This window comes from Ambystoma mexicanum, chromosome 3p, assembly GCF_040938575.1.
Source record: "Ambystoma mexicanum isolate Mex_15411 chromosome 3p, UKY_AmexF1_1, whole genome shotgun sequence".
NCBI classification, from domain to species: Eukaryota; Metazoa; Chordata; class Amphibia; order Caudata; family Ambystomatidae; genus Ambystoma; species Ambystoma mexicanum.
The window spans coordinates 696,735,242-696,759,971 of NC_090925.1; the positions used below are offsets into that span (position 1 = coordinate 696,735,242).

A 24,730-nucleotide genomic window follows, 5' to 3' on the forward strand; every position below is an offset into this window, starting at 1 on the left:
GACAAATGAACCTCGTGATCTTCACCCTCCCGCCAATGGCACAGCCAATCCTGGAGAAGCAGCACCATACATTGACGTGTTTCGTCCAATCATGATGAACTTTGTAATCTTTGTACCCGACATCAACAATGACGATTTTTACTTTTATAATCACGTGTAAGTGTAAGAGTTGTCAGAGCGCTCTTGGGCAGCAGAGTCCTCTGGATGCCAATTCATCGATAAATGCTTGAAACACTCGCAACCTGTTCTCTTAGTCTCATTCCCCACTGGGGTGTGTCTTATTTAATTATTTTGCACGTAGTAAGTCACCAGTCTGGAGTGAAGCCTAATATAATACATATAGTTTTTTTATACTTCTGTCTATCTGATTTAAGTGCTTGATGTGCGGCTTGCTGTACCCTCACACCCCCACGTAGCTCCTGAAATCTTGCTTTACTGCTCTACCTTGATATAGTTTGGCTAGTCCCCAGTGACAAATGCCCAGTTCGTCAACTATGGTGGGAGTATAAATGAGGGCTCCTGGTGATTCCCCGATCTGCCCAGGCAAATGAAGTGATAGTGTACACAATTGATCAGGGCGCGCCGAATGGATGAAAAACTCTTGTGACTCAGAGGCGTTTAATAAAGTTTTTACTCATGACGAGTTAGCAGAGGAGTTTAGTCATAACAAAATATTTTGCCTAATAAAAATATGATATATACTCTACTTCAGTCCAACATGGCGGATTCTTACATCCTGCTGATCATAGTGACCTATGGGGATGGCAGTACCCCTTCTGGTCACATGACATCACAGGCATAGGGGGAGGAGCCCGTCGTCCGATTTGTGTCGTTTCTTTTAAATGTGTGAGAGAACATACAGAGGATTGATAACTAGCCTGAGAATGCTTGTGAGACAAGCGGAACGCGTGGCGTCATCCACCCGGTTGGGTGAGTTTTGTGCTACATCTGGTCTGTATTTTTATCATGATGTATAACTATTTATCTTGAATGTGATGTACTATTTTGAATAAATTAAAGGAATTATTTTTGTACATCAAGTCTGGTCTAGTGTGCTTGGGCGTTTGGCAAAGTCCCTCAACTATAGCATTCTACCAATCTGTGGCTATTGTGGGAATTTACTATGAGTTTATATGTTTAGAGCCTAGCCAGCTCTTGCCCTACATCACCAGTTATTTTTAGAGGTAGAGCGCATTACAAAGCAGGTGGGTCCCTTTTCATCTATTGGGGGCCAGATTCTTCATTATCTGATTCAAAAAGCTTCAAAATGACCGTGTTAACATTTGACACTCTCGTAGACACGGGTGCGTTTCTGCCACTTTTAGATTTGGGGTGCCGAAGGTTGGCCGGCCTTCATCAGGATGAGAGAAGATTTGCTAGAGAGACCGCAAATGAGGGATCCTGTGTCTATTGTTTATTCCTTGTTGAACACTGTGTAGAGAGGACTCCACTAGTAATAGTTATAGAGGGTCCAATTAAGACTGGGGATAAAATCTCAAAGTAGCTTGTAGATGACAGTCACAATTGTAAAATGCTGTGAGTGGATTGTATAGCCGGCGGGGATGTGATCTCCGTCGGTGTTCATGTTCAACTATGGTGGCCTCTCTGAACCCTCCCACAGGGCTAGTGCTGAAAACCCATCTTAAGAAAGATTTTCTTTTTGCTGCTTTCCCCTCAGACTTCTACTGTTCACCCTTTTCCCCCCCCTTTCTTTTGACCGTTAACCTGACTTTGGAGGCAAGTAAAGTTTTCTGCATGACTTACGTTGTCTTTTTGCTCATTCTTATGGGGCAACTGATAGCCCCCAAGACCATTAGTACTGTAGCCCCCAAGACCATCAGTACTGCAGACTATGTCTCTCATTTGATTTCATGTATTTTGAAAGCTGCACACATTATTATTATTATGGTATTTATTGAGCGGTGATCAAGCTTTGAGAAGTAACCAAGCACTTTACAGAGGTAATCACTAATACAGATGTATAACACAGCGCTTTACAGATGTGTACAACATTACAGATGCATAACGGAGTGCTTTTCAGTAGTAACTAGGGGAGAGATATACAGTGGTGGGTAGGATACAGAGGAGGGGTACAGCTTTACTTGGTGGCAGGAAGGAGAGGGTTGGGTGTCGTCTAACTAGTCAGGTGGTGCAAGGGGCGACGTGATGGGCTAGGTGTTGAGGAGGAGAGACTCCTTGAAGAAGTGGGTCTTGAGCTCTTTTCTGAATTGTAGGAGCATATGGGGAAAGTCTGATGCCGACGGGGAGGTGGTTCCATAGTCTTGGTGTGTAATAGGAGAAGGCTTGTTGTCTGGTCCTTTCCTTTTTGCAGTGGCAGATTTCAAACCTGCACGTGTGTCCTGGCTTCTGGTGGTGTGATGTCTGCCAAAGATGCGGAGTTCTCTGCGAGGTAGCTGGGTGACTTGAGGACGACTGCCCTATAGATGATGTAGCAAGACTTGAAGGTGATTTGTGCATGCAGTGAGAGCCAGTGAAGGTCGATGAGGGCTGGGGGGGGGGGTTGTATCTGCATAGACCCTTCTATGAGGCGTGCAGCCATGTTTAGGACACTTCACATGGGCACAAGGGAGGATGAGGGGAGGCCTTTGAGGAGTGCATTGCCCCCATCGAGGAGGGAGAGGACCAGTAATTACAGTGAAGTGCGGTTAGGATACTTTGTATACTTGTAACTGTCTTTTGTTGCTTTTTGGGTACAATTGCAATACGTCCAGGATGGGCTATTGGCAAAAGATATTTTTCTACCGTGTGTTTATCTTTTTTACTTGTACACTTTTGCAAATGGCCACTAACAGCGAGCACTCGAAGGTCATGCCACAAGAATTTTTCTTGTCCTTTGGCCCTATTGTTATTTTGCCTTCTTCCTGCCCTCTCGGGTCTAGAATTACCATATATGGGAAGTCCTTTCTTGTAGAAATCTGCTGCTTTCCCGGGCAAAGTGGTGGTCTGTGTGAAGGATGTGGGAGTTGGTACGGTCTGGTCCCAGTTCACATCAGGTACCTTTCTGTTGCCGAGCAGATTGTGTGGCCAGTGGTTATCCACGATTAGATAGCTAGTACGAGTTTGAATAGTACAGATCCTTACTACTGGTGGACCTGGGCGAGCTTCCATTCCAAATCTTGGTTAAAAGAAGGACTCCTGCAGCCATTCGACAGATCATCGAAGGAGCAAGGACCCCTACGATGAAGTGCAGCCACTGCCAGCCAGAGGACAATCTTTGCAGCTGACCAGCATCAACTCCAATGAAGTACTGCTCCTCTGCCTGATCTCAAGAAGACCATTGTCTGTGCTTCGACCACTGAACCGGTGGGACCAACCATTCTTCGCCCAACTCTCGAATTTGTGCTTTCAGAAGCATTCCTGGACAACCCGGTGGATTTGGGCAGCGTTCTCCGGGTATACTTTGCTGCAGCCATCGCCATTCCAAGTGCATCCTCGTAACTTGTCATATAAGCTGATGATTCTCGAAGACTCCTGCTCCTGCATTTTCAGACTAATGGAAATTGTGCAGAGCCTGAGCTTTTGTTAGTCTGTTGAAGATCGCCTGTTGTCGCCCTATTGTGGGCGACTCCCATGGCAACCAGTCTTCTTCGCTCTCCGAGAGTGTACGCAGGGTGCCTGCTCCACAGATGCAAGAGTGTTCAGGTGGACAGTACCTGGAACCAAGGTTCAAGTCCTGTGACTGACTTGAAATAAAATCCATCGCCCAAAGGTTACTTCTGCAACCGTGACTCCTGGACCTACCTCGACCAGAGCAAGTGCAGAAGACCATGTAGCGAACAGAATTCAGAACCTCAACAGTGATCTCTGGATAGATTGTAGTAAGGTGGGTAGGTTAACACATCTGTTCTCCCCTACCCCCAATGCTCTTTAGGTTTACATGGGTCTGAAGTCCTGTCCCTATTGCTCTCCCTTTCCCGCTTAGATGGGTGTTGATCTAGTCAAGGATCACCCCCTGGGCCTATCCTAGCATAGTGAGATTGAAAGAGCTGCTTAACAGACCTTTTGTTAACTTTATGGAACATTTAATCGCATTCACCGACATCGTCCAATCTCCTAATAAACCGATCTGAAAAGTACATCTGTTGGAAAGGGTGACTTTTGGGCAATAGACTCCAAACCATCTCAGGGCTTGACGTATTAAGTATTAGGGAACTATTTTAGTGCTGCTCTATAATGCGTTGTATGCATCGGACTACTAACCTGCATTACACTTGTTTTGAATCATGTGCTTATCTTCTCACAAGAGTGAATGCATATGTGTTTTATGTTAAGTGCGTGACAAGATACCTCTCCCTGTTAATCAGCTTCTTGGATGGCTGGTGAATAAAAAGGAAAGTATTGCCAGCCCAAACCCTACTTCAGCCAACAAGAGAAGTTTTCACATACACTGAAGGTAAGGGCTGTATGCAGACATGCACTGTGATGGCAAGCCATGCACACAAAAACAGAAGGCCGTACCATACATTATATGTGCAGCTGGAAAACATGAGACAACGACAGCCCACCCAAGCAAAAGCCAGTTTGTGCAAATATGAACATAGAGCCCTATGTGTAAACAGCTAATGCACAAGCAAGCGTAGTGCAGCTGGAGCAGATGCGAGACAACCCCAGAAGAGAAAGAAAAAGATTCCTACAAATTGTACATATATGGAAGATAACACACAAGAGAATGCTTTTGAATTTGCTAATCCCAGAAGTGCAAATTATCATATTGCCCAAAAAGCCATTATTTGAGATTCATCTCAAAGATCTGACCAACTTTCCAACCTTGTGTGTCCAGGAGCCCAAATCACCCATATGCCCTCTCCATGCCTTACCGTAACACACAACTGCAGCTCTTGCACCCCGGTAGTAAATGCGACTCATGGCTTCATAGCGCTCTGAGCCGGCTGTGTCCTGCATAGATGGAAGACACAAAATAGATTAATCAGAGTGCAAAAGGTTGGACGTGGAGCTAAGGGAGGATGGACGAATCCTATGGTCTTGGTGAACATAAGAGCTGTTCTACTTCCCCAAACAAGCTCAGTTTCACTGTAGGATAAATGTTGAGGTTTGTCACACAAATAGATACAGTTTCCATTTTTCAGAGACACACAGAAATGAATAGCAGTTTTAGCAGAGATGCACAGAACCAACCAAGTGGTTTCATACAAGTGGTGTCATATGGACCGTGCTTAAGATTTTTCTATAGCCCTCTCTGGAGGAATGTAGAACACCCCAACCAAATGGGAAGGGAGGGAGGAGGTTGCAACCAAAGGATAAGCAAAACTCTAGTGGTAGCTGTGCCAAAGCAGGCTAGCTTAACTCGAGGATGGCAGTAGGCTGCAAGTGAGGTATAGCAAGACTCCCAACAGACACCCAAGAAAATACACCACACTAGTATACAGGAAAACCCACACACTTTATTATATAGATTGTGCATCTAGCAACTACGTGCTTTGGGTTAAACATATTAAGACACAGTATAAAAACAGTAAAGGGGCATTCGACAATCCCTTCTGTTAAGCTGGATTTCTAGAATCTGGCCGGGTGGACAGACATTAGGAGGCCAGCCTAGTTATAGTGAACAGGGAACTCGGAGGTTAGCCAAAACTCAAATCAAGGTAAGCATGGAGTGCAGGCAAGGCTATTCACAAGAGTCTAGTGAGGTCAGGGGACCACAATGAGTCCACAAAAAATAATACACAATAATTCAATGTAGACAGGAATGTATGCAAATATTTATTATAGGTCTTCTAGACAATGAAAAATTAAACTAGCATGCGATATCGCACAATACTCAATAATAAACATATACACATTCACCAAAGGTTCATAAATGCATTAAAAATCCCTTATTCAACAAGCAAGTATGTTAAATGCAATAATGATGGAACCAAGTCACAAGTGACTGTACATAACTTCAGTATAACAATCCCTAAGAAGAATGGGGCCTTGTGCCCAAAAGTCACAGGAGTCATAACGCTTCCCACCAGGTAAGTTGCAGGGAAGCTCTAATTTACTTGTGTTGGTGATAGTTCAAAGAGGATATTCAACAAGGTTAATAGGGTAAGTATTGGTGTTCTTATCTTTAAATCTTTAAGAAAATACTACCTAGGTGCAAAAACTAAAAAGGCAGTGGAATGGAAGTTTAAGATACAAAGGGACGTGTTCACAATGTTATACAGTGGAGGACAGGGGGGGGTGACAAATGATTTGCGTTTACTTAAACCCCAAACAGCCCCCCGTCCCAGAGTTTCCCAGATGACTGGGTGCAAGGATTCTTCTGGTCGGGTGCAGTAGCAGGAAGCAACCCAACGAGGTGAGGATATGCAAGATTCACTGACGCAAGCCTCTTCGGGACATGTCACAGGGCGGGGAAGGCGAGTCCCAGCGATGGTCACCTCACACAGGCAATGGCAGGCGTCCTTCTAGTCCTGGTCACAGAAGCTTCTCTAGGAGAGGATCCCTTGATGCTCGGATGGTGTAATTCGGAGGGAAGCGGACTTGTACCACAAGCTGACTACTATCAAAGTTCCAGGTTCAACCGCAGAACGGCAGCGGTTCTGTCCAGGTAGCCCATGAGAGAGCTGTCAGTCCACCAGGTGCTCCAGGGACACTTCCAAAAGGCTCAGGACAGCTGGATCCTCTTGTAGGTGCGGAGACTAGTTGGTCCCACTAGTACAAGGGCTAAAGCGCTGCTCAGGGTCTTCGGAGATTAGGTAGTCCGACTGTGCTTCAGCATGCCAGATGCAAGCAGGGATTCCAGGCCTCTTCAGGGGTCTCCTTCGGATCTTCAGTGGGCTGTTCTTCTATGAGGGATTCTTGGCTCCCAACGCTGATCTGAAGAAACGGTTGCAGGAGTCTTCTTATCCAAAATCAAGGTTATAAGCAATTCCAAGCCCACCAATGGTAAGTATATGCACCATTCAAACAGCCAGTAGTTTTCCAATCAGGGACAACTATTAATTTCACTCATGCTGCACACCTAGACTCTCTGCCACCATGGTTGTGAAATGGGATCAGACAGTCCCATCCCCTTCCTGGTCCACATACAAACAAAGGCATCACTAGTCTGCGCAAGCAACAGCGTCCCCGGGCAAGTGCGTGACCTTGTAAGTGATTTCCTGACCCAACAAGGCAGGAAGAAGGCCAAACTACAATATGGCCAAAGAACAAGTGAAAACCTTGTGGCACATTCATTTTAGGGCACTAGCCACATTTAGTAGCCATAGGCAGTAAACACGAATGCGTGCACTAAAAAGAACGCAAATATTGCAAAAATATATCTTCTGCCACTAGCTTGTCTTTAGGCACATATAAAAGTAACCAAAATCCAAAGTGTAAAAAGCTAGGATAATACAAAAATATCCTAATTGGACTGCAATTCAAGATGCTGTGTGAAATGTTAAAAAGTCCCAAAATACAAATGATACTGATAGTCTGAAGGACTGATCAGTTTCCCCATAACAAATTAGCAAAAGGCAGGGAAAGTGAAGCTCAAAGCTTTTCTTACCCTCAAACAGGCGGAACAGGTTAAAAAACAAACCAAAGAAAGGTGGTCCATAGACATCCAAGAAACAGTCTCTAACCTGTCTCTGTCCCTTACTTTCTCTGCCTCCACTCTAGCACTTTATCATGGTCACATCTCGATATGCCTGTACAGCCTAACTGCACTTAAACATTTCTAATGTTGGATGTTAATTTATAAATGTCCACCCATGTATTGTACCCAGTGACTGTTCCATTTACTCCCTTCCACAACCTGGTCAGAACGTCACTCGAACTCACTCGATTCGTAGAAGCACACTGTTTCCTGTCAAATCTGATCTTATCTATTGTACATTCTTTTGTGATCAAGACAGCATTGTTCACCATGTGCATATATAAAATAAAAACAAAATATACACGCATATACACCACCGTTTTAAAAAAAAAAGTAAAATCAACCAAATTCCATGGGAAGTAAATTACATGCTGGCCACTATGGACGTGGTATATTTATATACTTCGATTAGACACAGCATGGGTCTGAAAGACTGTCAGTTATTTGAACAACAGATCCTTAAACATTCTCAAGCACACACAAATTATTCTTGCCATTATTGCACTAAGTCTCACCAACAATGTTTTTGTATTTGATGCCAAATGCTAGAGACAACTGTAGGGAAATGCTATGGGTTCTACATTTGCTCCTTCTTATGCAAATTTGACAATGGGCTGATTTGAAAATGTTTTGGTTTGGTCCAAGGAGAATACCAAGTATACAGAGAAGATATTATGGCTGCGTTTCATTGATTACTTGTGTGTCATATGGAATCGAACTGAACACGAATGGCTGGAATGTGTGGGCATTCTTAATGACAACACATTGAATCTCCAATTTACAGTCTCTCACAGTCACAAAGAAGTGATGTTTTTGGATGTCATAGTCAAACAATACCAAGAGAAGATTGAGATTGACCTGCACAGAAAACCAACATGATCTCATATGCCCCTCCATGCTTCCAGCAGTCACCCTATGAGTCTCATTTGGAGCATTTCATATGGAGAATGTTTAAGACTGCACAGAAATTGTTCTACAATGGCCTTTTTGATAAGCAAAGAAAGATCTCTGCGAGAGTTTTTTTTAGATCATTGTTATCCTAGAAAAGTGACTGAGCGAGCTTACTTGAAAGTTGGTGGTTTAAAGAGAGAAGAACTTGTGTACTAATAATATCTTGACAGCCAATGACAGTAAATCTGATGAATCCCATTTAATTATCACGTCTGATGGTAGTTTGAAACGCATCAGAAACATCATGGGCTCATATTGGCATGTACTAAGGCTTGAACACAATTTGATGAGGGTTCTTACCAGAAATCACAGTACAACCTACTGGCAGTCGACCTCATGTAAAGATGTATTAGTATGCAGTTTCATAAAGAAGGATCGATTTTAATCTGGGGAGCACTGGATGGAGCTCCCTAGCAGGGGTTTCCATAGATGCACAAAATGTAAAGCCTGACAATTTGCACTGAACTGTACCACAGTCGACCATCCACTGTTAAAACATCAAATTAACATCAAAGAAAATATCAGTTGCAATACTGAGTTTGTAGTATATGTACTCATGTGTACTTGCAAATAATGGTATGTGGGTAGTACAATAGGCAAACCAAAGTAACGTATGCTGCAAAACATTTGTGCAATAAAGAACAACCACCAATCATACCCCATGGCCAAACATTATAAGGATTTCCATACAATGCAATGACAGGTTTTAAGTTCTTTGGCATGCTAAGCATTCCCATCAGTCTCAGAGGGGGCAACCGAGAACTCGTTCTACATCAAGGGACAAGAGCTATATTCGATTGTAAAAAAACTATTTCCCTATGGACACAACATAGATGAGGAATTGTACACGTTCTTGTAAATCCTTTTTTATACATCTTCTGTATTTTTGTGTCTGATTCTCTTCCATTCAAAATGGTATATTCCAAGAAATTCTTTGGCGATTTTATCTATAGGGATTACATAGGTTTTGTTTTGATTTTGTGAGTAATTTTAATTGTTACAATGTTGGTTATTTATGAGGATGTCAATCCTTTTGGCATTTGCTTTTTCTTGCAAGTCTCAGCCAGCTTTAGGGTCACGTAAATCAGCTATTATCAAGCACCATGTACTTTTTCAACATAAGCAACGTTAGACATTACATTTTTTGCATAAATATGGTTTTATGTGCTAGTGAGATCAAACACGATAATACATATATGTTCAGGTTTACATATATTCTATTAGGTTAATGTATATTTGAGGTTTACAGCATGTGGCGCTTTATTGAAAACACCTTTTCTATAATAATTGTCATCATGTTAATAAGTTGATAATGTTGTTTATAGTATGGCTTAGCATTTTTTGATTTTGCTCCCATGTTTGCCAAAGGTCCGATCTTGACTAGTAAGATCAATTATCGTTCAATAAGGCCTAGGGACTCTGTAAGCATTTGACTTTCCGGTCATAATATCATGCACTGAATATTCGGTTTCTCTCCCTCTCATTTTCCGCTATATTGGTGGATTAATTTTCCTCAAAGATGTTGGGCATCCACAATATTTCCAAATGCAATTTTGCACATGTTATTAATAACAGCTAGGTGCACTATGCACTTTATACAATCAGAGGCAGCTTGAGTAGATATAGATTAGGTATTAATGATGATTTTACAATATTTTTAAGAATATTGATGGGCATGTGCAATAATATTGGTTTCATATATTCCATTGAATTTTGATCCACCTTCTACACAACACTGCCTGTGGGTAGTAGTGCAAATGACAAATGAGCGCCAATGCTTGAAATCAATCTATCTGTAGAATGATTATATGCATATTGGGTTTCATCAATTTAATGTGCGGGCCATAAGTATAAATAGACTGGCTCTCACCTTAGTGCATTGTATGTCAACAAGCTACATGTGTGTAGCAAAATGCGTATTACAAGTGTTTCTCTTATCCTGGGCTCAGGGCATTTATTAAAGTACCAGTGTATCAACCTGAGGATTTGGATTTTTGGGGATATATCATGCATTACACACCGTAATAGCATTTCTGATGATAGTATCTGCTTTGATTCACATGCTGTGCATATAGTCCGACATCTAGTGGTAATCAAAAAGTATTAAATCTTTCTTTCGAATATCGAAAGGGGAAGTCGACATGGGCACAATTGCAACACTATCCCTATTGTGACATGCAGTGTACCCAAAATCTCTCACACGTTGAGGTCCCTCTGGTTGTGTTCTTTCTGCCGTGAAGGAGTCTTATAGTCAGAGTGAGTGATTACAGAAGAGAGAAGATGAAAGATGTCTATGTTCCTTCTACTCCACAAGGGGAGGATGGGTGGGCGCATGTGAATCTAAGCAGATACAATCATCAGAAATGCTATTACGGTGAGTGTTGCATGTCTTCTGATGCTTGTGAATCTGCTTAGAATCACATGCTATGCATAGACTAGCAAGCAGTACCCAGAGATGGTAGTGGGATGTCTGAAGTAACAGTAGCAAAGAGATGTCTTAGCACTGCTTGTCCCACCTGAGAGTCAGATCTAGAGTGTGTATCTAGGCAGTACAGTAGTGTTGTGTAATGGTGTGTACAGAACTCCAGGTTGCTGCGTTGTAAATGGACTCAAGAGGAACATTTGCAATTAATACTACGGTAGCCCATGTGCCCTGAGTAGTGTGCGCTCTGGGCATGAAGGGTAGATCTCTCTTGGCAAGAGAGAAACAGTGTGATGCAGTTTACGATCCACTTTGAGATAGCAGATTTAGACACAGGATCCCCTTCTCTGCAAACTGCCACTGAAATGAAGAACTGGCTTGTTTTCCTTAGAGGCTTTGTTTTTTCTAGAGAGTAGATAACCGCTCTCCTCACATTCAGTGTGTGGAAGCTTCTTTCCGCCACGTTATTGGGGTTCTGGAAAAAGGTGGGTAGTTCTATGGATTGGTTTACATGGAACTGTGAGATACATTTAGGCGCAAAGCTTGGGTGTGTGCGCGCAAAACCACCTTATCTTTGTGAATCGTGATGAATGGGCCATGAACTGAAAGGGCCTGCAGTTCACTAACTCTCCTTATAGAGGTGATTGCCACCAGGAAGGCGCTCTTGTAGGGGAGTGCTTTAAGGCTAGCATTGTGCATTGGTTCAAAGGGAGGCCCCATTAATCTGGTAAGAACAACATTCAGGTCCCACCAGGGAGCTGGTTTGGAAATACGGGGATGAAGTCTCTTTATCCCTTCCATAATTTCCACCACAAAACCTTGCTTTGGGACGTGGTATATGCCGAAGGCGCCGCCAAGTAGACCTTTAGAGAATTGAAAACCAGACCTGGGGTAGGTACAGGACAATATGTTTAGGTGTGCATTCAATAGGATTGATCACCTTGCCATTACACCAGATGACAAAGTGCTTCCATTTCCTGGAGTAGCAATGCCTGGTGTTAGGATTCTGTGCTTCTCCAAGTATGTCCATACATCTTTGAGGGAGTTGGAGGTGCCCGAACTCTTATGACCTCAGGGTCCAGCCTGCTAAGTTGAGAGTTTGAGAGCATGGATCTAGTGTTACCCCTTGGCCTTGAGACAGTATGTTGCATGGGCATGGCAGCTTCCTGGGAGGGGAGACTGACATTGCCATATGTTATCCAGAGACCATTCCCCTTGGAGAGGTTCTGAGGGTACCTAGAGGTGTAATCTGGGCATTGGGCATACTCCACAGTGGCAAACAAGTCAACCTCTGGGAAGCCCCAGTCTGTGAAAACATCAAGTACAATGTCCTCCTGTAGTCGCAACTCGTGCTCTACGGGTAGAGGGAACTCTCTGCCGAGTACATCCACCAGAAGATTGAGTTCCCCTGGAACATGTTGTGACAGGAGGAACATCTTTTGTTTGAGAGCCCACTTCCATATGTTCTGGGACAGTTTGGACAGCCCTAGAGAGTGAGTGCCCCCGTTTGTTCAGATAATACATGGCTTTAGTACTGTCCGTGAGGACTAGAAAAGGTCTTCCCGGGCAGGTGTGTTTGGAAGGACTTTAGGGCCTTGAACACTGCTAGCAATTCCAACAAGTTTATGTGAATGGCTGCTACCGCTGGGGACCACACGGCGTGCGCCGTCTAATGAAGGAGGTGAGCCCACCCATCCCGTCAGAGATGCGTCTGTGGTGAGAATGGCTTGTACTGGAGGGTTGAAGGTTTTCCCCTGCAGAAGGTTTTTCCTTGACCACCACTGCAGAGACTGAACAAGGGCTGCCAAGACAACCACTAGATTGTCCCACTGGCTGCTGGCCTAACACCATTGGCTCGAGAGCCACTCTTGCATGGGGCACATGCGAGCGTGTGGAACGAAGCAGATGCAGGAGGCCATCATCCCTAACAGTCGCATGGCTATGCGTACGGTCACCTTGTGACTGGCTACATAGTGAGGGATCTGGAATAGTATGTTTTGAACCCTCTCACTGGAGGGAACGACAAGGCCGCCTTTGGTCTGAATTAGGGAACCCAGAAACTGTTTGACTTGGCTGGAGTACTGACTGGACTTTTTATAATTTTATAATTGATCTGAGAGACCTAGGTTAAAGAGGAGATCTACCGTCTTTTGGGCATTTGTTTGGCATGTTACATCCAAATCCCCCGTTATGAGCCAGTCGTCGAGGTAAGAATAGACAGGGATGGGCTGCCTGCGCAGGTGAGCAGCTACTACCGCCAGTACCGTCGTGAACACCAGTGGAGCTGAGGCAATGCCGAATGGAAGAACCTTGAACTGATAGTGGATGTCTTCTATCATGAACCTGAGGTACTTTCTGTGCACTGGCAACATTGAAATATGAAAGTATGCATCTTTCATATCCAATGTGACCATGTAATCCCCCTGCATCAGCAGTGGGATTACTTCCTGCAGTGCTGTCATTCTGAATTTTTGAGGTTTGACATACTTATTTGCTGGGTGCAGGTTTAACACAGGGCTCATGGTGAGATCCTTTTTGGGTACAAGGAAGTACAATGAATAAATACCCTCATTTACCTGGTGAATGGGGACTACTTCTGTGGTGCCCTTTTCCAGAAGAACTTTGAACTTCTTCCAGCAGGATGCGCAGGTGTTTTGGCGACAGGCATCTGCTCTTCGGTGGGTGGTATTGAGGTGGTCGGTGAAACTCTATGCAGTAGGCAACTGTCTTTAACACCCACTGGTCTGATGTGATCCCCTCCCAGGTTTGAATATATGATAAGAGACCCATGACCGGGAAGGCATGGGAGGGGACCCGAATCGGCGAGTCAGTTTGAGGTGGAGGACGAGGAGCCTCTGGGAGTAGAGTTCCTGCCTCTACGAGACCTCTCTGTTGATACTGGCTGTTACTGGACCAGCATGTACTTCCTGAGCCATATTGTCCAAGGGGACGGCAGGAGTTAGAGCCTCCACGTTGGTGGAAGGGCTTGGCCATGATCGGGCTGAGTGATTGATTTCAGCAATTCATGCTCCTTCTTGGCAGTCTCCAGGGCGTCATTGACATCTTTCTCAAAAAGGTTGAGTCCTCGCCTTGTTTATTAACAAGAGAGAGAGGCCTGAGTTTCTGGTTTAAAGCCAGAGTTCTTCAACTAGGCGTGTCTCTGAAGAAAAGTCCCCTGGGCTAGCGTGCATCCAACAGTCTCAGCAGAATCCAGGGTATTCTTTAATATGTTGTGGGTAACCTGTCTGCCCTCAGCCACATCCGCCAGCAGGTGTGATTGGGTGGGCTCTGGGACCTCTTGAAGTTCATCCTGGACTAGGCCCCATTGGACATCCCTGTAGATGTCCAGGATAGTTGTATTGTTTGCGATCCTAGTTGAATATGCCACAGAGGCAGCGATTCATTTTCCGAGGGCATAACAATTCTTGCGATCTTTAACCGGAGGGGCTTCCGCCATGGACAGTGGAATCCCCGCCCTCTTCCCAGTGGTTGTAACCACCAAGAAGTCTGGTGCGGCATGACCCTGTATGCATTGTTGGTCAGAAGGAGATGGGCCAACTGTGTTAGGGACAGTGATACCAAAGAAGGGGCTAGGCGCTTCTTTATAAAATTGAGTAAGGGGATGGCTTTATTAGGTTGGAGGCTTCTCCTTGAGGATATCCTCAACAAAGTCTGATTCAGGGGCTGCCTCATGTGTTGTGATTGCAAAATGATCGGCCGCTCTCTTTAAAATGGCGGTGAACAACATTTGATCATCCACGTGTGACAACTCCCTTTGAGGAGGCGAATAAGGGGGAATCTAGCCAAATGACATCTGGGTCAGGAGTGTGTTGGTGAAAGGCAAGGGCCCCGATCCCCTGACTGATTCTGATCCCAGTCTGGGCCAGCTGTGTCCTGAGCAAATAGATGAATGTCCTCATAGGTATCCTCCTGCTGTGAGACATCCAAGATATCCTCTTGGTGGCCTTGTGCAGAGATGGGAAATTTCTGCAATGTATGTGGAATGGGTCAGGAGACCTCTTCCCCTAGGTCTTTTGGTAGTGATATATTTGTCTGAAAAGTCAATAAATTGGGCCATTTTGTTCATAGAATTTTCAAATCTCTCCCTAGTCCACAGTCTGTAGGTGGAAAAGATTGCTCAGGGGGGCTATTTTCCTAATAAGGCCTTTGAGAGAGGCTGAGGGGCTTCAGAATACTCCTCTAAACGAGAGGGGGCTCCCTTGTGTTCGGTAGCTGCCAAAATAACAGCTGCAAGGCTTTCTCAGATTTTCGGCGGCAGAATGGAAGGTCTCGACGCGCCTGATGGCGCAGTCAACGACTCCACCAAAGCCTTAGGTGGGAGAGAGAGTTGTAGAAAAGTACAAAGAACTTGTAGCATACATATGGTACAAAGAAACACTAAAGTATTGCACATATAATGGTTTATTTTACATATACCCAGGCTATGAGAATTCTTTTGAACGGTAAGTACTATTCTCATTCATAAACACAATTATAAAAACCAACACAATCCTTATGTTATGTGAACCAAAGTAGAAACCTTATTTACAATAGCAGTATGCAGCGTAAGGTGAGTAAAATCTAATGTTATACATTTAGAAAGGCAGTATGCTATTCAAGGTGAGTAAAACCACATTAGTAGACTTTTAGAATGACAGTATGTAATTCAAGGTAAGCAGACCCTATTGGTAGTAAACTATGTTGCTTGTTCAGTTTCAGGAATAATACAGTTATACCAACAATGTTAAAAGTAAGTACCTTACAACATATGTAACTTATTCTTCTTTCAGGAATGATAACAGGTGCACCCATATTACTTTTCAGAATAGTGTAACACAAGTCAAAGTTAAGCAATAACTTATGAATTTCTTTTCAGAATGGCAGTATGCTATTCAAGGGGAGTAAACCCCTATTGGTAATAAACTCTTACACTTACCCCATTTCAGGAATATGTAGTTTACCAATGTTACGTTTCAAAATAGTGCAACAAAATTCTAAGTTAAGCAAGAACTCTAGAAGACTTTTCAGAAAGGCAGTAAGCAGTTCATGGTAAGCAAAACTTAATGTTACACATTTAGAATTGCAGCATGCTATTCAAGGTGAGTAAAACACTATTGGTAATACACTGCTACACTTATTCAGTTTCAGGAATAATACAGTAATACCACTTTCGAATGGATTGTGTCCTCCAACGTATTGCACATCTTTGACGTATTCCACATCTTTGTATTCCACATCTTCCACATCTCCTGATGAGGACTCCAGAGCCTCTTCTGTCCTGACGCAGGAGTTTTTTCTCCCTCTGGACGATATCTGAGGATGAAGAGAGGTCAGATTTGGAATTTGACCAGGTTGAGCCTGATATGGCTCCTGTCTTTTCCAGTGACAGTTAGTTGGGAAGAGTTACGTCAATCTCTTCATGATGCCAGTGGCTTGGACACTTCTACTGAGGTGGAGTTTGGCAGACCTGAGCCTGGGGCTCATGCAGAGTCATCCTAAAGGAGGCTGATGGCTAGGGTCACTGAGTATCTTTGTTGGTCTAGTTCTCCGGAAGCTTTTGTTCAGGATGACTTAACTGAAATTTTGGATCAAGGTCTGTCCTCTGACCTGGTGTTACCTTTTCATTTGACGTCCCAGAAAAGGGTGGCGGCTGCTTGGCATTCACCAGAATATTTAACAAATCGTTAACTAAAAAATACTGACCTTCCAGTAGAGACCACAGCTACCTTTCATCTCACCCCACTCCTGAGAGATTGGTGGTTAAGGTGGCTACGGCCACCTCGAGGCAGGCGGCGTACCCTACCATCCCTCCTGATAGGGACGACAACCGCTTCGATGGTTGGGCACGCAAGGTGTTTTCTATGCCAAGTACGACGCTGAAGTCAGCCAACACCACTTATGCCTTAGCAAGATTTTCATACACTCTGGAATTGTGTTCCCCTAGCGGCTGAGCATATTCCCGAGGTCGAAGAAAAGGATGGGTTCCTTGCTCTCGTGCAAGATGTCGGGATTGGACAAGGCCGACATTGTTAGCCGGTCCATGGCTGCGAGCACCGTTATACTCAGATTTGCGTGGTTTGCAGAAGTCGGGGTTTGCTCCGGATGTGCAAGCCCGTCTTCTGAACATGCTCTTTGATGGCGCGCATTTGTTTGGCAACAAGGCTGAGGAGAGCCTTGAGAGGTTGCAGACCTCAAAAGCTGCGGCTAAATATTTGAGCGCAGCTGTGCGTCAACCTCCGCCTTTTCATCCTAGGGGACAGCAGTAGAGGGGAGGTTCCTGTCGTGACTACTCCTCTTTTGGTACGACGAGAGGAGCCGCCAGTCAAAGGGGCCAGTGAAAAGGTACCTGTGGTGGTCGGGGAGATAGGGGTGCAAAAGCCGCTCAGGCAGCTGCCTCTTTGCAGCTGCTCCAAAACAGTCATGAGGCCATGTTCCATTGTTCGCCAGTTGACCGTCTAAGCATCTCGAAGAATAGCCAGCTGTTACTTCGGATGCGTGGGTTCTGGATACAATAGCCCACGGCTACTGCCTTCCCTTCCCCTAAAGCGGCCTCTTGACAATCCACTGGGGACTCTCTCTTTGAAGCCTACAGATTTGCTCCTTGTGCAGGAAATCTATTGAACTGGTGCCTGTAGCGGAGAGGAACAAGGGATGGTATTCCTCATATTTTTTTTATTCCAAAGAAAGACAGGGGATTGAAACCCATCTTGGACTTGCGTTGGTTGAACAAGCTTCTCAGGAAGGACAAGTTCAAGATGGCCCTTCGACTTAAGGATTGGCTGGTGTCTCTGGACCTACAGGATGCTTACTTTCATGTGCCGATTCATCCACAGCACAGAAAGTACCCGAGGTTTGCGGCTGGCAGCTCACACTTTCAGTTTCGGACATTACACAGCTGTGGACATTACATGTCAAAGGTGTGGAATACGTTGGAAGAACATACAGTCGAAAGAACGTTACTAGTTGGTAAGTAACTTGTTCTTCTAGAGTAGTGGAACACAATTCAAAAGGTAAGTAAATCACTTTTTACTCTTTTCCTGCCATTCGGATTGACCTGCGCCCTGAGGGTCTTCACCAAGCTGATGGTGGTGGTGGCAGCGTATCTCAGGCGAGGGGGGGATCCAAGTCTACCCCTACCTGGACGACTGGCTGATCCGTGCGTGTTCTCCTGAGCAAGCGTCGGATCATCTTGGCCTCACCTGCTGCTCCCTCCACAAGCTGGGCTTCTCCCTCAATTTCAAAACCGCATCCGACACCTTCCCAACAGCTCCAGTACATCGGGGCTGTGTTGGACACGTCCTTGGGGAAGCGCTCGCCTCCCAAGGTGAGGGCTCATCACATTGTGCAGATGGTGGACAAGTTTCAACATGCCTAGCGTCTCCCGACTTTCGAAATTCTTAAGGTTGCTCGGCCTCATGGCATCCTGCATTTTTCTGGTGCCAGAGGCAAGGCTGAGGATGAGATCCCTGCAATAGGTCCTCAAGATGCAGTGGTGACAATTCCTAGGCAAGATGTTGGATCCCGTTCAAATTCCACTCTCGGTCTCCCAGGATCTTCTGTGGTGGGCCAATGAGGGGAACAGGATGAAGGGGGAGCCGTTTTGGCAACCGTGGCCGCATGTGACAGTGACGGACACTTCCCTCACAGGTTGGGGAGCTCATGTCGACTAGTTGACCGCCAGTGGTCGTTGGTCTCAGTCGGAGTTCAAACGCCACATCAACCTGTTAGAGCTGAGAGCCATCAGGCTGGCCCTTAAGGCTTTTCTGCTGTCTGTGCAGGGGAAGAGTGTCCTGATCATGATGGACAACACAGTGGCCATGCATTACCTCAACAAAAAACAGGTGGTAGGGTGCCTCCTGTTGTGAAGAGAGGGGATGAAGCTCCGGTCTTGGGCAATCCAGCAGGCAATATCATTCTCGGCATTTCATCTGGCCGGAGAGGAGAATGCAGCGACGGACGCTCTGAGCAGGCAGAGCACAATCTCTCACAAGTGGGAGTTGGCTCAGGAAGTCCTTCTGGAGATCTTCATCCTTTGGGGAACCCCAAAAGTGGATCTCTTCGTGACCTGTGTCAACCGGAAGTGCGAGAGATTCTGCTCAAGGGAATTTCGTCCGAGAGGAGCCTTAGGAGACGCATTTGTCGTGGATTGGTCATTCCCACTTTTACGCATTTCCTCCGGTCCCCGTAATTCCTCAAGTGTTAAGGAGGTTACAGAGGTTCCGAATCCACATGATCCTCATTGCTCCGGATTGGGCCAGGAAAGCGTGGTGCCCGGACCTTCTAGAAATGTCCATCTGCCCTCCACGCCGTCTTCCCTACCGAGAGGATCGTCTCTCGCTTGGTATCTGAAAGGTTGAGCTATAAGGATTGGGACCTCCGGGATGACGTGATTGAGGTGTTGCTTTTGGCCAGGCGGCCGGCAACCAAATCCCTGAACCGTTGGCGCCAGTTTTGCGACTGGTGCAGAGGACACAATGTCTATCCTTTTCAGTGCTCCATTCCCATGGCTCTACCTTTTTTGCTTTCTTTGGCCCACAGGGACCTTCAAGTCGGTACCATTAAAGGTTACTTGGCGGCGCTGTTTATCTTCAAGCGCTCGTCTGAAGAATGTTCTTATTTTAAGATTCCTTTAATTTTCCAATTTTTTAAAGGGCTCACTAATGTGTTCCTTCCGTCTACGTTTCAGGTGCCGGTTTGGGATCTGAATTTGGTCTTGAAATGCCTAATAGGTGCTCCATTTGAACCTTTGCACTCTTGTCCTTTGAGACTGTTGTCGCTCAAGACAGTGTTCTTGGCTGCGGTTACATCTGCCCGCAGAGTGAGTGAATTGCAGGCACTTTCATCTAAACCGCCCTTTACTGTGTTCCACAAGATCCCTTTTGGGTACAAGAAAGTATATTGAATAAATATCCTAGTTTATCTGGATATGGACTTTGATGGCACCCTTGTCCAATAGGATGCGCAGATGTACGGACAACAGTCTGCTTCCGGGTCGATGGTAGCAGGGTGAATGGTGGAATTCGATGCAGTACCAGTGGGCGATGGTCTTGAGTACCCACTGATCTGATGTGATCCACTCCCACATGTGGGAAAAAGATGTTAGATCTCCCCCGACTGAAGGAAGTGTGGGAGGGGACCTTTACCACTGAGTCACTTTGAGGCAGAGTCCGGGGAGCCCTTGGAAGCAGAGTTTCTGCCTCTGCCTTTTCCCTGACGAAATCCTCTTTGTTGGAGGGGATTGGAAACCAGTGAGGAGCCCTGTCCGGAGGTCCAGTTGTAGCCCCCCAGACCATATTGTCCCTGGGAAGAGCGGGAGAAGGACAGCCCACTAAAGGGGCGGTGGGTGTTTAAATTGACCCGCTGGACACAGGGCTTGGCCCAGATTTGATTGAGCGATTTTCATGTGCTTCCTTGGCAGTCTCCAGAGCCTCATCAACCACTTTCCCAAAAAGGCTGGCTTCCTCCAAAGGCTTGTTGATCAGGGAGGCTTGGGTCTCCGGTTGAACGCCTGCATTTTTTGAGCCAGGCGTGGCGTTTGAGATGGGTCCCCTGGGCAAGGACACACCCTGCAGTTTTGGCAGAGTCCAAGGTATTTTTAAGAATATTCTGTGCAACTTACTGTCCTTCCACAACCACAAGGCGGGTGCAAGCAGGTTCTGGGACCTCTTGGATGCCCTTTCGGATAAGACCACACTGAACGTCACTATAGCTCCCTAGGAGCTTGGTGTTGGCTTTTCGGTGGAGAAAGCGGCAGAGGTGTTGACACACGTGCCAAGGGAGTTCAATTTCTTGCAGTCCTTTTCGACAGTGGTACCCCAGCGCTCTTCCGTGTGGTAGTGACGACGAAAGAGTCCACAATGGCATGGCCCCTGATGTACAACATTTTCACCACATAGGGATTAACTGCACGTGTGAGTGATCGTGCGAGCAATGAGGGGCGGGGGACGCTTCTTGATGGGAGTTCAACAAAGGGATGGCTTGGCTGACCAGAGTCTTTTCCTTAAGGATATATTCCAGAAAGTTTGAATCAGGGATCCGCCACACTATCTCGGTCCAGCAGTCTGGTGAGGAGACTTCAATGAGTGGAATCTTGCTTCTGGAGGTCCAACAGGAGTCCACCGAAGTTTTGGCAAGATTCATTCACGTTAAGACATTGCACAGCACTCAGCCACAACATCCCAGGGTAGTCGGTTTGCAGCCCAGGAAGGTCACACCTCATTGTGGGATGGTTGGAAATGCAGGTCTTCTTAAGACTGATTGGTCTCACCAGTCCAAGGGTCAGAGTAGTCTTTGGGAGTCCCAGGTCACATGGAAAAATGAGCCAGCACATGCACCCAGGACACAACAGGCATCTCTTGTCGCTGGAAACAGTTACAGCCGTCTTCGCATCAGATTCTGTTCCAATGGTCCACTTATCTTCAGCTTCCATATCCAGGCCATTTACCCAGGAATCCAGCCAATCAGCACACATGCTACTTTCAAACTTTGGGGGGTGGCTGTCCTTTCAGGACAGCCAGCCTCCTAGTTAGGACTTGTTCCAGGCAGGCATGCCAGAAGACAAAGGGTTGCAGATTTTGTGACTCCTCTCTCGTTTCCTGTTTTCACAGACACTCTGAAACCTCAGCGGGCTACACAAAGTGTTTGCGCCGAAGACAAAAATCAAACCAGGACCTACCCCTCCTAGGATGGCAGAAGGATCAAGAAACGACAACCACACTAAAAATGGCGAAAGAAGCCACCACTCTAGATGAACGGTGACCCTTTTGTGCATTAACGCGGCTGGATTGACAGTTTTCGAAGTACAAATCACACTAAGATCGGTAGAACACGTCCACTGCCACAAGCCAGAACAGTAAGCTTGTCACTATAACAAGAACTGTTACAGGAGCAGTGAGAAAAGGGGGAAGCAGATTAACCCATCAGCAGTCCACATAAGGTGGGGTGTGCTGGACTCCATATAAAATTTAGTGAGGATAAAAATCTCTGTCTACCCTTGAGAACGTGTTCTGCAAGGTATAAGTAACCAACAGAAAAGTTACAGCAACAGTGAGAAAGTGGATACTATGCATCTCCTCCGCACACCCCATAAGGTGGGGTGTGCTGATCTCACAATATTGTAGAAAGGATCAAAAGTATCCTTCTACCTGTGGCAACAGTAGTTCACGCAAAGAAACAAAATAAAAGGGGAGCCCAAGGGGCACCTCAGCAACGGTGCACAGAAAGTGCTGTGTGCTGCAATAGGAAAATGCAGATGCCCAAGCAGTTAAAAGTATGGAGATTCATGTAAAGGACACCCATGAAAAGAATAAAAGAAAGGGTGAGGAGGAAACGACTCCCACTCACTCAGGAATATAGCAAAACAATCCACAAGTTCAGCAAAAAAAAGTGTGCATGTGTCAGTTAAGTGTGTGCGCACGTCTGTCTGCGTGCGCGTTGGACTGTGTGCGTGCCTGCCGGGCGCCCGTCAACCTGCGCGGCCGTCCATCAGCCTGCACGTTCGTCCGTCCGTCCATCTACGAAAGTATACGAAAGGTGGAAAGGCATTCTGTTAGGACAGCCGGGATTTCCATCTCAACGTGCAAGGAAGGTTTGGCATTTTGGCACGGCCAAGGTAAAAATAAATTGATAGTCTATTCTATAGTATGTTGGGGAGAATAAGGTATTTTATGGCTCATTCCTAAACGGACAAACAAAAAAAAGAAAACGCTGCTTCTGTGCCATTACTGCTTTTGTGTGTGCTAGTCCTGCAACCATTTTAGTCCTAGCATCTGCAATAGGTGCGAAAACTAGATATGATGCAGGAGAAAATAGATGTGCTTTAATACTGAATAAAAGGATCCAGATGGAGATCAATGCACTTTCACTTTAGCACTTTCCACTGTGCCGCTGCACTATGTTCAGCATTACTGCACTTTCAGCTTACGCTCCATGAGCGGGGTAACCTCTCTGCACTTAACCCAGATTCCTGCTGGACTGGACGCGCTTGTCCCCCCCCTCTCCTCACACCTCTTTCTGTACTCATGCATGACCTGAATGTACTAGGACTAGTAAGTTTGTTTGTCCTGTTTCCCCCCCACCATTTTTTGTCCCCCCTCCCTAGCTTGGTGGCGACTAACACTTAATGCACTTGTACTAGGAGAAATGCTGTCAGGCCTAGTATGCTTGTTTTTTTTGTTCGATCATTTTGTAAACTTCAAAGCTAAGAATGATTACTGTATTCTCTTGCTGCCTTACCGCCTTGAAACACTGCACCTGTGAATATGCGCCGGTGTACGTGGAGGCAGCACAAGACGCGGATTTCTCTAGCACGCACGGAGTTCAGTTAAGCGGGGACCTTTACTTGTTCCAGCTAGATACGCATAACGGCGGTTACGGCGCACCAGAGGCAACTAAAGCACAAGACCAGAAAGCCGCAGCTCTTCAACAAATAATCCAAAAAGTGGCGGCGAGTGACAGTCCTGCAGGTTACTGTGCAAGCAGAGTCTGTCCTCCCTGCCTCTCATTGTTGGAGGAGGAGCTTTTCACCTAATCTACCTACAAGAACCCCCGCGGGACGCGGAGCAGACGCGAGTGGCAGTCCTGCAGTCATGGCAGTCGTGGCTGCGGGAGTTGCGTTCGACGCCAACTCCTCCCCAATTGAGGAAAAGCGCAGGTTGCACAGTACACGTCCCAACTGGGACTCCGACGAACCGCTGCCTTTGGATTTGCCAAACATCAAAAGAATTGTAGGCGCGAAAAGCCCAAAAGGGAAACGAGGAAGACCCACTAAGCATGATATGCTTAAATCCCCAAATGACATTTTAACTGAAATTCACCCAAATTCTCTACCGGCAACTGTCTTGACCTCGGCCCAGGCTAAAAACGAGTTAAGGAAGAGTTTCGAATCTCCTTTAAGAATAACAACGAACTTGTGCATTCCAATTATGGAAACGCCAACAACAACCATGACGAACTTGGGAAACTCCCACCCTCTGTCCCGCTTACCTGGCGCTCCCGGTGGGGGGACCGGGTTGGCGTCGTCCGGTGGTGTGGTTCCCGGTCTGGCTGGTCCGCCGGAGATCTCAGGAAGTGCTGTGCTCGCGACATCGACCGCCGGGCGTCTGTCCCCGCACCACAGAACAGAGTAAACATTTTTCGAGGAAAAAAACACCTCGTAAGGAAGGGACGCTCATTGACAAATCAGATCCTCAAAGAAAGTACTGGCAGAGAGACTGAAGCCTTGAACATGAAAAAGGGGAAAGAGAATGAAAAACCCCCCTCTCAGCCGTCTTTAATGAGCTTCTTCAAAGGCATTAGTGTCGGCCGCTTTTCCCCTAACACTGAAATAACTGATTTGGAAATATTGGAAGCCATCAAAAATTATCCGCCCTTATCAAAACACAGGAGGTTGGAACGACAAGCAGCATTTAACCCGCCATCAACTTCTCAAAGCTCGCTAGCCCTGGAAGCTTTGCCAAATGAGTCAATCAATTTGGGGGCAAAGGAGCAACAGATCTCCCCGAACACAAAGAAATTGCAGGACAGAGGGAATACAGTCCCGCCCACACAAGAGCAGGAAAGTGAAACATCGCCCTTAGTGGCAGAGAAAGCGCAAAACATGGAACTAGTTTGTGAATTCCAAAAAGAGCCCAAAACGTTAGCAATTAGCTCTAAATACGACAGAGACGGGAGACAAACTGGGGAGGATGTCCCCTCCTCAGCGATAACGAAACAACCTTCAGATCCTGCTCTTAAAATCATTGATCCCAGTT

The 24,730-nt window shown here is 45.9% G+C and overlaps 1 protein-coding gene across 2 annotated transcripts in view; it reads right to left on the minus strand.

Moving 5' to 3' along the window:
• Positions 1-24,730, minus strand: part of RAB24 (RAB24, member RAS oncogene family) — a 427,397-nt gene that overhangs the window by 247,037 nt on the left and 155,630 nt on the right. For both annotated transcript variants that reach the window (XM_069651501.1, XM_069651502.1), the window contains one exon: positions 4,839-4,917. In XM_069651501.1, coding sequence (XP_069507602.1) covers positions 4,839-4,917 — 79 coding nt within the window. The remainder of the gene's footprint in view (positions 1-4,838; positions 4,918-24,730) is intronic.